Source organism: Ostrinia furnacalis, unplaced genomic scaffold (assembly GCF_004193835.3).
Source record: "Ostrinia furnacalis isolate ACB-3 unplaced genomic scaffold, ASM419383v2 OfSCF0388, whole genome shotgun sequence".
Classification (NCBI taxonomy): Eukaryota; Metazoa; Arthropoda; class Insecta; order Lepidoptera; family Crambidae; genus Ostrinia; species Ostrinia furnacalis.
The window spans coordinates 118681-132090 of NW_021130627.1; the positions used below are offsets into that span (position 1 = coordinate 118681).

Below are 13410 nucleotides of genomic sequence, written 5' to 3' on the forward strand. Positions count from 1 at the left end.
TGACTCTTACAGTACCTAGTGCAAGCGAAAACCGACACTAAGGTGACGAACCTTTTCATTCCGTGACTGTACATTAAAGTATACAGTGTGTCCGAGCATATAGTGATCAAACTTTAAGCTGTGCTTTAAAGGGCGTAATCTTGAACAATTTTATCTATTAGTATGTAGAAGTAGAAGACAGACACAAGATTCATAAATTAGAAAAATTAAGTGACTCTTATGGTAACACATAACAGGAATTTTGTTTTCATAGGGGTCACTTAATAATTAAGGATTGATGGTGAAAACGGCCATAAGTATAAGTTTCGACATTATTGTTGAATAAAGATACCCCTTCCCAGCGATTACATAGCGCTGTTAACATGTGAAAATACACTTCCTGAAAGAAACACATAACCTATTAAAAATATAAATCTCGTTATCCCATACAAACATTCCGCCCCCCCACCCTTATCTCCTTAGGGGTAAATTTTGGAAAAATCTTTCTTATCAAATTTTTACATCATACAAAGAACACACCGTCCAATTTTCAGGTCTCTACGATTAGCGGTTTATGCTGTGTATTGATTTATCAGAGACGCGCGCAATGCTTGTTCATTATTTCATCATCATTATCATCATTTCAGCCACAGGACGTCCACTGCTGAACATACGCCTCCCCCAATGACTTCCACATCGCACGGTTGGTAGGTGATACGACGACCTGATAAAGGTAGCGGGAAGGCGCTGGATGCAGGCCGCTACCAACCGTGTTCATTATTTGCTGCGATGTTATTTTAAAACTGCGATAAATATCTTCTAAAATATTTATTGAAATCGAATGATGTAAAGGGCAAGTATGTTTAAAATTAAATGCTTGTGATGAATAATTTTAAACTAGATAATAAATTAATTTATTTGGATAAGGATTAAAATCATGTCCATTACCTTTGCAAATAAATGCATTATTTCAAAACATTTGGTTTGCATAAAAAAGGTTACAGTGAGCCAACCTTATCAGACAGATAGACATAATATTTATGTAATTGCTGATTTTTCTTAGAACTTTAAAATAGATAAAGAAGATAAATGAAAGAATTCTTGAAAAAAAAATGGTTTTGATATAAATTCTGTTAGGTTTATAATTTGTTTTAAGTACCTATTGTTTTAGGAAAATGATTCAAAGCCATTCCACTACATTTTACATTCATCTTTTCTTTACTTTGTTTTGTTTTTACTCATAGTTAAGCTACGGTTCTTAATTAAATGACCACTTTTCCATCGCATTCTTCATTTCAACACGTATGTTTAACAATGAAATTCGAGACAGAAGAGCTTTTCCACGTGGTATAAAATAAATCCCTAAAAATAAAATATACCACAGGAATAGGGAATAATCGGCTCAATATGTTTGCCCTTGGCTAAAAGCATGGAGTCACGCAACCAGCATACGCACGAGCGCGCCGCCCTAAGCTGCGATATGTGGGTAGAACGGGCCGTCAACTCTTTCAGGAAACGAGGGTAATGTCATTATACTGCTGACGCGAGTCTGTGTTGGTATATCCCTCTAATAGCTTAAAGAATTTCAACCTGAAGTGTTGTATGTTTTATTCCTACCTTCGAAAATGATTATACTCGTAAATGGAGCTTTAAAAAAACATTGAAAACCATTCTAAATTAAAATTTATGCTTGTCCTGTAAGCATGCGAGAAAAATGTGGCCCAAGAAATAACTTAAATGACCATGAAATACACCGCACATTTTCCTTTGAGATTTTTATTTAGTATTCAGTCGGGAAAACATTTTCCTCTTGCTACAGCCAGATCCAAAGTCAAGGGTGTAAGTTTCAAAGTTAAGCAATTCGTCACAGACATACTCATGTCCTTCTAGTCACTTCCGCGAAGCTCGCTGCCAAGAGTGTCCACGGAAAACTCTTTGAAATGGTTAGCCTGTAAAGAAAGTGTCTGAAAGATTTTCCATTATCGACAAAAGGCCTTTGCTCAACTCAAAGTGGATTCAGAAGGCAACAATGGTTTAAAAGTAGACTATGTTTTCCACAATAAAGTAGAAGAAAGTAATCTCAAATCATTCTTGCTAAAAACATCACAAAATAATTATCGTGAAATAAATTTTCTTTGAATGTAGACCAGGGACGAGTGGTGACCGGGTTTGACATAAGTAGATGTGTAGAAAGGGCTTGGTGTCTCTCTAAAATAACAAGTACCTAAAGTACCTACCTACATTACCTATACTACATAATTATGACATTTGGAGTAGGAAATATTTCACAGTATTAAGCTGGAATAATCTAATTTTGTGGGGTTATTTCTAATTTGTACATTAAGATTAGCCTCAGTTGAAAGGGACCCTACCTTTCAGATCTCTAGTATGTGTTTTCCAAAACTTCCGACCCTCGGGTTTTTGCGGATTACGCCAACTTTGGAAAAAGAACTCGCAGCCGAAATGTTAAGCTCAGACTAAAGTAGGTTAAGTGGAATTTGCTCTGTTTTGAATACTGATCAGTATTTTCTCTGGTTCTGTTTTGACGATTGGATTCTTTTTTCATTTTCAAACACTTACAGAGAAAGATAGAGAGGGAAAGAAACAGTTGCAGATTTTCTATCAAGTTCGTATGCCTACACGCAGTCGTACTCGTATTTTTGTAACGCCCGTATTCACAAACATTACTATGAGGTCTCACAGTGCGCGTGGACGCACAGGGTCACACACGAACCAATCACAGAGCTCTATTTAACGCTGTGCGTTTGATTTGCTGCTTCACTTAAGCAAGACTCGTAGGGAGTTCGAGTCTAACGCCCGATTTCGAAAAGAGTACCAATTACAACCTAAGTGCGATACACGATTTCTTCTTCTTTGACTACCAGCGCTGCTTAAACTAGTAGCCAATGCTGGCAGTAAACGTGTACAAAGAGTGCTAAGTGGTCAAAAACCATCATAATCTCAAATTGTCTATTGATTGTACACTCAATATTAATTTGTCTCAAGAACCCTTAAGACGTTGGAATCCATCAAAGGGTACCCTATTTTTGAGCCGTCGGTAAACACGAGCCCATCGAACTCTTACAATCAGAAACTCATTAAAAGATGCCCAATTAGTGTTTTTTGGGTTGGCTCGTAATTAACATCGGACCCTCTTCGGATTCCTCGGCGTAGAAAGTGAAGAGAAGTGATAACAAGATTGAGTAACATTCAAAAATGAGTATTTCTGTGTTTGTTTTACAACTTTCTGTTATCGATCGGTAATTATAATACCTACAGTCCTTATTCCTTCATTATGTCATTCCCTACTCTTGATACCAATTGTCATAATTAGGTACTTAATTTTTGTGTATATGATGTCGCCCTTTTTGTCAAATAAAACATTTTTATTATTATTATTAATTTGTTTATCTGCTTCAGTAAGTAAATTTTAATCATCGGGTGTATCGATATTATTTTAATTAAAGAATAAAAACATACGAATTGAATAATCCGAACAAAAAATAAGTGTAAATTTAAATTATTTATAGCCACATGTTGGTATACAAAGAATATTATTTGATATAGAAAAAAAAAGTAAATGCAAAACTGGTTATCACTAAGTAGGATTAATTATTATTTTCAGTAAATAAGACCAATAAAAACATGTATTATTAAAAACGCGTTTAAACATCAAAAACGCAAAAAATACAATTGAATTGAACACCTCCTTTTTTGTACTCGGTAAAAAATAACATCATCCGACCTCGTCAAGACTAAATTAGTTCTCTTCCGCGACAACATAGGTGCTTAGCAGCTAATATCGCTTCCCTGCCTCGCTTCATGCACTCGCGTTACATAATAACACTCATAAGACCGCAGCGCCGCCGCAATGGGATACGGTTGTGTCGTTACGGAAAGGTGCTTTCTGTTTTATTAAAATGTATAACTTTATCTAATGTCGTTTTAGGTTCAAATGAAACGGCAGAGTGCTTTTAAGTCTAACTCCTTTTTAAGGTATGGCCAAACCAACGCGATCAGCCTGCGTGCGCGAAGGCGATGGCGATGGCGATCAATGCTTTTAAGACTGATCGCTATCGCCGTCGTGTACGCCGGCTGATTGCATTGGTTTGGCCAAACCCTTATTGATAAATCAATATTTGATTTCACCATCATAATATACTATAAAGGGAAGAAACAGTGTTTTAATTAAAACAGCTTATTTTTATAAGGTTATAGTAGGTATAGCCTTTGATTAACAGCAACACAAAGGTTTATTCGTTATCTAGCTGCCACACAAAGGGTGCCTAGTTTAAGTCGCTTTGTTAGAGTTTGAGTCCCTTTAAAAATGTGATTAAATAGAACATGAAACTTTAAATTCAGGAAACATTTTAAGTCAAGAAAAAGTAAAACCGAAGACGCCGATAGTGATATTCTTCATTTGAGCTTTTAAAATGACTGTGCAATAATGAAGTAGAATTCTGTAACGTCTACAATATTGGACGTACATTATGGCCGTTTATTGTAGTAAGCACAAAGATACCATTCAGGTTTCCAAGTGACGTGTAGAACAATGTTAGAAGTTAGCGCCAGAGAGCGCCACTGGCGTAGTGCCAGGATGCCAGACAGAAGTCTGATATTACATGCGCCATTAATTTAATTCTTAAGGCAAAAACAATTAGCTACTTATAGTCTTTTGTTACGTAAAATGTCAGCGAGACTTCAGATTTGTATGCTGTGTCACGTCTTAATTTATGTCAAAATCTCCCCTCCCGTGCCGCTCCCATACCTAAGGAACTCAAAATCAAAATAAAAATCAAACTCTCTCAGTCAGGCGCTAGAGCTATAGCAATATTTAAAAAAAAACTTCCCAAGAGGTTTTCCAAAGCAAACACACTCGGGTGACAGCGCCGCGTTTGAATGTTTTCGAATAAATTCAAATTTCGAACGCGCGCGCGCGCGTGTTCTCAATTGCCAGGAATATTAGGCTGTTTATTTATGTGTGCCTTTGTCATCGATTTATTGACGTGTAATAGAGAACATTTTTCCGCCATTTTGAATTTGCAGCTGTAAGCTCCGTGTCGAGTGTAACAAAAATGTTTTCTAAAATTAATTAAAGTGTGAAGTGTGGTATAGTTAACAATTAATTAGTACAATTAAAACTGTGGTGATCATAACCGAGTCTGAAGAATGCAGGTGATACAAAATAATCATGCTGTAAGTAAATAATTTTTGTTGGATTTTTTGCTTGTTGGAAATTTGTACGCGTGTACTGTGGTGGACCACAACCCACAATGCTACCCGATATTATTGTTTTTATTAGAGTTTTCATTGTAACGGATTAACTTTTATAAATGATTTTATTTATTTATTTGAAAATTGGTTGGCTTAATTTTAAACTTTAGTCAACAATCAATTCGCAACTTTCTGATGTTAAAATTGTAAAGTTGTTAATAAGTATTTTTCCTCTGATAAAACAAATTGTTCAAATATAATTTGTTTAACCCTTGTCTCTGACAGCTGCACGATAATACTAATGAACTTAATTTCACTATTGAATTTCAAATTAATATACGAATATCTCATAAATTACGTCGAGGCATCCCCGAGGAGGCAATTTATCTGAGCCGTACCTAATAAAATTGGCAAAAATATTCGAAACTTTCAATTAGTGAGATATCACGGACTTTTGACTGGAATCGATAGGTTTAATTAAATTGTTTAAGAAAATACCTTTTTCCCTTAGCTTTGACCGAATCGGTAAAATGTTTTCACTAGGGTGAACATTGTATTAAATGGGTTTAGATACTTTTTTTGTGTATTATTTGAACAGATTTTACGCATTGAGCGCATTAACGCCCGTATTCACAAACATTACTATGAGGTCTCACAGTGCGCGTGCACGCACAGGGTGACGTGACACACGAACCAATCACAGAGCTCTATTCAACTCTGTGCGTTCGATTTGCTGCTTCACTTAAACAAGTATCGTTTGTGAATTAAATACGGGCGTAAGTGTAGTTTTTGTGTTCAGAAAGTTGAACATAATACGGAGTTAGATGTCCTGGGTTGATTCCTATTGACAAATGAATAAGAATTTGCCATCCAGTTTTCACTGATAACTAAGTTAACTGATTTTTCATAAAATTACGCATTCCTGCGATTATTTTTAATACTTACTAACCTTACAGTCAGTTACCTGGCCTCACTGCGGTGAAAAAATAATTTATACCACACTAGCTGACCCGGCGAACTTTGTTCCGCCTTAATGGCAATAAATAAGCAGACTTTTTTTTTATTTCGAACGGGATAAAAAGTATCCTATGTCCTTCTCCTGGCTCTAAACTACCTCCCTGACAATTTTCAGCTAAATCGGTTCAGCCGTTCTTGAGTTATAAGTGGAATAACTAACACGACTTTCTTTTATATATATAGATTTTGTTTTCATTCTTATTTGTATTAACTATTTACCTCTTTAATCGTAACACGTTTAATTGTAACTTTTAATAATAATTTATTTCTTTGTAAACTTTTGCTGTGCTATGCTAAGAAACTCAATGTTAATATTATGTAGGACCTATGATATTATGATAAGCCTTCAATGTGCCGCTCCTACCTCAAATTCGACATTCACTCGTCTTACGAAATTGAGTCACAATCACAAAGCATAAACAGACCCTCATCACGTCGGCTTCATACATGAGGTATTTAATCAATTTACATGCAAACATTAATATTCTGCCATCGCTCAAGCCTATTATACACTGACGGCGGCATTAGCCTTAAATATTACCTTTTTGCTCGAACCGTTCTCTGAACCCATTCTTTCACTAACAACACAATGCCTTGTCATTATAGCAAATACTTGTACAACTGAATCCAAGCCTTACATACCAGTGATATGGTTTATGTTACAGTAATGTGATAGGCTGAAATTTCGTTAAATGGCACAGGGCTACCAAACAATTTTGCTGGTCAGTAGCATTTCTTAGTAACCACCAAGATTAATAGTTAACATACAATTGCCCATACATCCCCGTCGTGTTATCTAAATATACATAACTCAGAGATGACTGCCTGACTGACTGACTGACTGACATAGTGATCTATCAACGCACAGCCCAAACCACTGGACGGATCGGGCTGAAATTTGGCATGTAGGTATGGTTATGACGTAGGCATCCGCTAAGAAAGGATTTTACGAAACTCCACCCCTAAGGGGGTAAAACGGGATCCACGCGTACGATGTCGCGGGCGGTTAAACATAATGTTATTAAGTGTATAACTTGCTTTAGTTCTGAAAATATGCGCTGTTTTAGGAATAGAGATATTCCAGGAGCTGGACTGACGAACAGTTAATCTTTCCCCGGGGCTTAATTTGTACTGTTTGAGATTTATTTTATTAACGGTTCAGTTTTTAACCCGTTAAAATAATAGGAACGAGACATGGGAATAGTCCTTTTTTCTGAGTATTTAGCTAACAACTCAGGGTCACGCTGTCCGTAGTGGTTACGTACTACCTTTATTTTTTTATGGAGGGTACTGTTAAATCTGGTTTATTTGAGTTCATTTAAAATATTATAGCAATTTGATGTAGTCACTACTATATTACTTGCAAAAACCAAGCGCGCTAGCTCGCGTGGATTTATAATATCGTTATAAACTCTAGTCTATAAAGTTTCATCAAAATTCTTTCGGTAGTTTTATGTGAAAAAGTAAGAAACATCAATTTGTCAATCCATTCCCCCATCAGGTCATTTAGTCTCCACTGCAGGACTCTCTTTAATTCACCAGAGGCAAATGGAGGTTTTGACCTACACTCCCCACGCTGGCCAGACGGGTTGGGTTGTCAATCCATTAATCGTAATATTATTAGGGTAAGATAAGACTCCTTTAGGGGAGGCCTTTATCCAGCAGTGGACGTCTTTCGGCTGAAACGAACGAACGAAGATTTACAAGACTCCAGACAAAATGAGACGTTGGATTCCTAGTTTTACATCCTTTGGCACCTCCCAGCTCAAAATAGAATGAAAGTTTTAATTATAGTCACCAGAAGTTGTGTGAAACTTATTCCATGAATTCGCAGTCAGCCCTAACCACAGGGCAGATCAAAGCGAACTAGTTAATGGGCTATTAGCCGGAGTCGGGCTGATGCCGTAATTGGCCTTTGTGAACAACCGGGGAATGTATCACAACACAGTGTAGGGGATAGGCGCAAAAAATGAACGAAATTGAGGCATTTGTAAGTTAAAACTTATCTATATACTTATAATAAATCTGTAGAGAGGTCAATTCTGTACATGAAATATATTTTCAAAATAACTATCAGGGGGTGATTAGTGATCGATACTGATGCCAAAAATGCAATCAGTAAAATTTTTGTCTGTCTGTCTGTCTGTCCGTCTGTCTGTCTGTCTGTCTGTCTGTATGTTCCTTATAGAAACAAAAACTACTTGACGGATTTTAACGAAACTTGGTACAATTATTATTCATACTCCTGGGCAGGTTATAGTATACTTAGGAATTCCCACGGGAACGGGAATTAGCGGGAAAATCCTTTTGTATGAAAAATCTAAACCGCTTAAGTTAGACGCTTGAAATTTGGCATGCAGGTACCTTAGTAAACGTAAAGCTTAGTTACAACAGGATATTGCAAAATTCCCACGGGAACGGGAGTTAGCGGGAAAAAACATTTGTATGAAAAAATCTAAACCGCGTAAGATAGATGAAGGGGGTAAAACGGGATCCACGCGTACGAAGTCGCGGGCGGCCGCTAGTTTACAATAATGCTGTAAATATAAAATCAGGACGAAATAAAAGTGCTGAACGTTACTATAGTCACAAAATATAACAGAAGGTAAACTCATGTATGTACTTCGCGCGCTTGGCCGTCGCGCTAGGGTTGTCTTGTCATGTGTTGCGTTTATTTCGTTATGATAGAAAAATGTAACTCTTAATACTATGGAAGAAAGACAATAACAGATATCCATATTATCCACGAATAATTATGTAGTTATGTTTAGTACGTTATTATTATAGTAATAGTTTGCAAACAATACACGAGAAGGAAGTAGTATCACGTAGTATGTAGTTGGGTGGTTGACACTATTATCGAATATTTCCTAAAACCTCTTTAAAACACTTCGATATTCCTAATAATTGAGTTGGATTTCAATTTGTCAACGTTAAACGAACTATTGAAATACAAATAAATACCTTACTTACCTCCCGGAATCAACTGGTAGTTTAAAAAACAAAAATTTAGTTTTTAATGTTGAGTGTAAGCAACCATCTACTCAACAAATGTTATAATACCCCTTTTTTGTTGTTTACTATTTTCGCACAAACAAAATAATTACACAAACTCGTGAGCAACGTCACTCAAGCGAACGCAGTCGCGCCTCGCATTCGTCCAAGACAGTCTTAATATTAATAACGCGTACGTGAGCGGTGTCTATGTGTGCGTGGCTCGAGCGCGCTTAGTATGGAGTTTACCTTCTGTTATATTTTGTGCTATAGTAGTGGTCACACTAGTTCATAATATTATGTAAACTGTGATCCCAAATACTAATTTTAAATGATACCCATTATCACTACATTATACTTATTACAAAAAAAGTCGCTTTGCTGTCTGTCTGTCCCTATGTAGGTATGCTTAGGTATTTAAAACTATGCAACGGATTTTGATGCGGTTTTTTTTACTAGATTCAAGAGTAAGGTTTTAAGTTATAATACTTTGTGCCTGTGCGAAGCAGGGGCGGGTCGTTCGTTAGAGATTAAATTATTACAATGTAGCTCCAAATTGTTATAAGATACTTAATTTTAATGCATTTAAACTACCTCTTTAACAGAAAGAACAGAATTTCGTAGTGTGACCTATGGTCTACTTACATCCACTTAGAGAGCCTTTGACAGATAATAATGGTCGTTGAATGGAGTGCTGTATGATGTCCTGATCATTACTTATACATTATGATTTATAAATAGCACATGACCTATAATAGTTTTGATTTATCTGATATAACTGTAGTTGTTATTACATTATTAATAATGTTAGGAATTGGGAAAAAAAAGGGATAAAAATGATACCCAGGCTCAAGGAAGGGAAAGCGATATAATAATAAAAGGATTAAAGGAAGATACACTAAAGCAGCCCCCTTAGACAAAACGCACTTTTTGATCGAATCGAAAATCGAATCCGTCAAAACTCCATACAAAAAGGAGCTTTTCGACCACTTTTCGACTGGTTTGCGATTATAATTTGCACTTTGTCTAGACCCACAGGGATATAGAAGAGACAGAAAAATGACAAGTGACATATAGAAAAATATAAAAGTATAAACCATAAACGCTATCAAAAGAGGCCGTTCGTAACAGTAGTGTTTTAAATTATCTAATCGAGTGGTCATGAAAATTTACAACGTACTTACTTACATAATATTTTCATCATGCATCAAAACTGAGTTTTCTCTAAACGTTTGCTACGCTCATGCCATTCATAAGCTTAAATTGTCGAGGTTTGAAGTAACGTAGCATGTTTTATTGAAAGATTCAATTTAACCGTTTCAGTAAAAGCTTTTTCTACTAGTTCTGATTGTGGGATTTGTTCAAATATTTCCTTCCGCTGAGTGCTGCGTGACTTGCAGTTGGCACTGCCCTCGCGAAAAAGTGCTGCACAGTATTTTGTAAAACTTGTCGATAAAATATCGACGATTGATTTTTGGACTATTTATCTATTATTTCTTACTGTCGTGTGAGCTACACCTACAATCTAAGGGCCAAGTGACAAAACTGGAACAGTCCTTTTTTTCGTTTAATTTTTTACTTCTGAATATTCCGTTTAGAAAATATTACTGTGACTTACATTTCAATAAATTATCTCTTTACAAAATTTCACTAAAATCGGTTCAGTGATTTAATTGTAAAAGAGTAACAAACGGCTGTTTGTAGGTGGGAAGCTGGAGGATGGAGGGTAGATAGATAACCATCCTCACAAAAAACATATTTTTAGAAAGAAGGGTGTTCTGAAATGAAAATTCCTACACAAAACGTTAAATAAACAATGATTCCAGATAAAAACGTTCTGATAATCACGTCTCTTATCGCGGTGACCTCAAAGAATATTGGCAAACCTACCGATAAAATTATTTCCGCAACACTGGCACAAATTTCATAGCAGCGATTCTGAGACGAAAGCGATTCTTTTGTAATGGAGGAATTGGAGCGCTTGTGGCCGTAACATTTTCAGGCTTCGACTATTAGGGCGACGACTATACCTATCAGTACAACTAGAGGCTAATGCCCATTTTCAAGATCAATCCCTAATTTTTAAGTGACCCCTATGGTAAGAAATAACAGGAATTTTGTTTACATAGGGTTCACTTAAAAATTAGGGATTGATAGTGAAAACGGGCATACTAAGTCTAGGTAGGTATATAGGGCAGCTATATCGACTAGTACTACTATAAGTTGAGTGTACATAGTAGAAACTGTATAGCATGTCATGAGCGTCAAGCGTGATCAAGCGTCTTTATGCTTCTGAGTATGCTGGACATACATGTCTGTCAAGCAAATAATACCTATCATAGTCATAGGATGTATTTTTTACTATTTTATGTGTATCCTATAGCCGCTCCAGAATAATATACCTAAAATTAATCCATGGATTGAATTTTTTTTTAAAGATTATTAGTAATTTGTTATTACACAAATTACTAATACTCCCGTTAGCCCCTCGTACTAAGCTAAATATGCTTGTGTCACGAGTGAGCTCACCACAATAGTCGAGCGGCGGCGAAGACCGAACCCGCGTTCCCCGGATCACGAGTCGGCCAGTCCGGCCCCTTCACCGTTCGGCTATCGTAGCTTCCAATTTAATTTGGAAGCCCATCATGTGCGAGCCCAATTCACACTTTCCTGGTCTTCAACTTCTATACTCTACTTCACTATACTCTAGTTATCTACATAAACAAGTTTCACCAGTCGTAGAGCCGGCCGGTAACTGCTTACCTGAGCAAACTTTTTCCTGCCCTCAAAGGGCGGGCAGTCGGGCAGGTGTTTAAAAGCCCTTTGCCCCAATTCCGCCCAACTTGCAAATCTATTTATTTATTTATTTATTTATTTAAAACTTATATGCACATAGACCGGTGTACATAAGGCGGACTTAATGCCTTTCGGCATTTTCTGCCAGTCAACCTTAGGGCCAAACTGAGAATAAAGTAGGCGGTATAGAATAATTACGAATTTAGAAAAAAATATAATTACATAAATAACATATGAATACATACATAGACACATACATATATAATAATAGGATGGATTTATTACTTCGACTTGGCTCTTGCACTGTTACTTACGTCAGCACAAATAGGAAAGCCAGTTCCAGCCACTTACATATTGTGAGTAGGCTTTTTACAGATAATTTTACAATAAATGAGCATAACAGGAACGCCAAAAATACTTAATGGTATCGATCGATTATTATTACTCGTAATGTCTCTACACGGGCTACCTAAAATATACCACTGCGCACTACATTTGAAAATATATTGAAGGTACGACTATTGAACTGTGTATGTGATAAATAATTCTTATTCTAATACAATATTCTTTTGAGTGCTGATAAAAGAAAAAGAAAAAAACAAATAAACGTTTATTGTTCCACTTAATTACAATAATGGTAACATAGTATACAAAGGTAGTTTAATACATCAGCAATCAGCCATCCACCATCGAACTAGGAATTATCTGGAATTATAGAAATATCTGGTTTACCTATCTATTTTTGCTTGTTTGTAACTAAATGCGTTTTAAAAGTTACCGCTAACTGTGGACGGGGAAAGAAACAGAAAGTTCGGGAAGTTTCCCAAATCTCACATTAATAAAAGCTTTGGAAGCTGGACTCCGGCCATTTATTGTATTCCGAAATGTTTATTAAAAATTCATACGAACTGTCGATAACTTTTATATTTTATTATTCTGTAGTGAGATTTTCAATATCGTAGTCAATATTGTTGTAGAAAGAATGTTTGAAAACTTAAATTGATTTAGGTACCTTATAGAAAAAAAAGGGTAGCTCTTCTTAGTAATAGAGCTTGTGCTATGATGAATAATTAACTTAATAAAGTACTAAAATATTACGCGTTTTAAATGTTCATCTCTTAAAGTAGGTCATTCAGTCGGTAGGAAAATTTTACCATACTGAAAATATATTAGCGTTATAATTAAACGACTATTCATATTCTAAATAAAAATTAAATCCCACTCAGACTCACACAAAAAGTCTCTTACTTACTCGCTACTTTTTAATAAAATCACACGATAAGTAACATAGCTGCCATCATGAAATGGTTTTTCATTACCACAAAAAAGAAAACAGAATATACCGTAAAAAGTATCGTAAAATTTTTCTTGAGACTTATTTCACGCAAGCCTCGAGTGAAGAAACTCGTA

At 35.9% G+C, this 13410-nt stretch overlaps 1 protein-coding gene across 1 annotated transcript in view; it reads left to right on the top strand.

Annotated features, from left to right (window-relative positions):
- Positions 1-5044: 5044 nt before the first annotated feature.
- The window catches only part of LOC114361989 (uncharacterized), a 184111-nt gene continuing 175745 nt past the window's right edge, over positions 5045-13410 (top strand). The window contains exon 1 of the mRNA XM_028317225.1: positions 5045-5175. Coding sequence (XP_028173026.1) covers positions 5171-5175 — 5 coding nt within the window. The 5' untranslated portion in view covers positions 5045-5170. The remainder of the gene's footprint in view (positions 5176-13410) is intronic.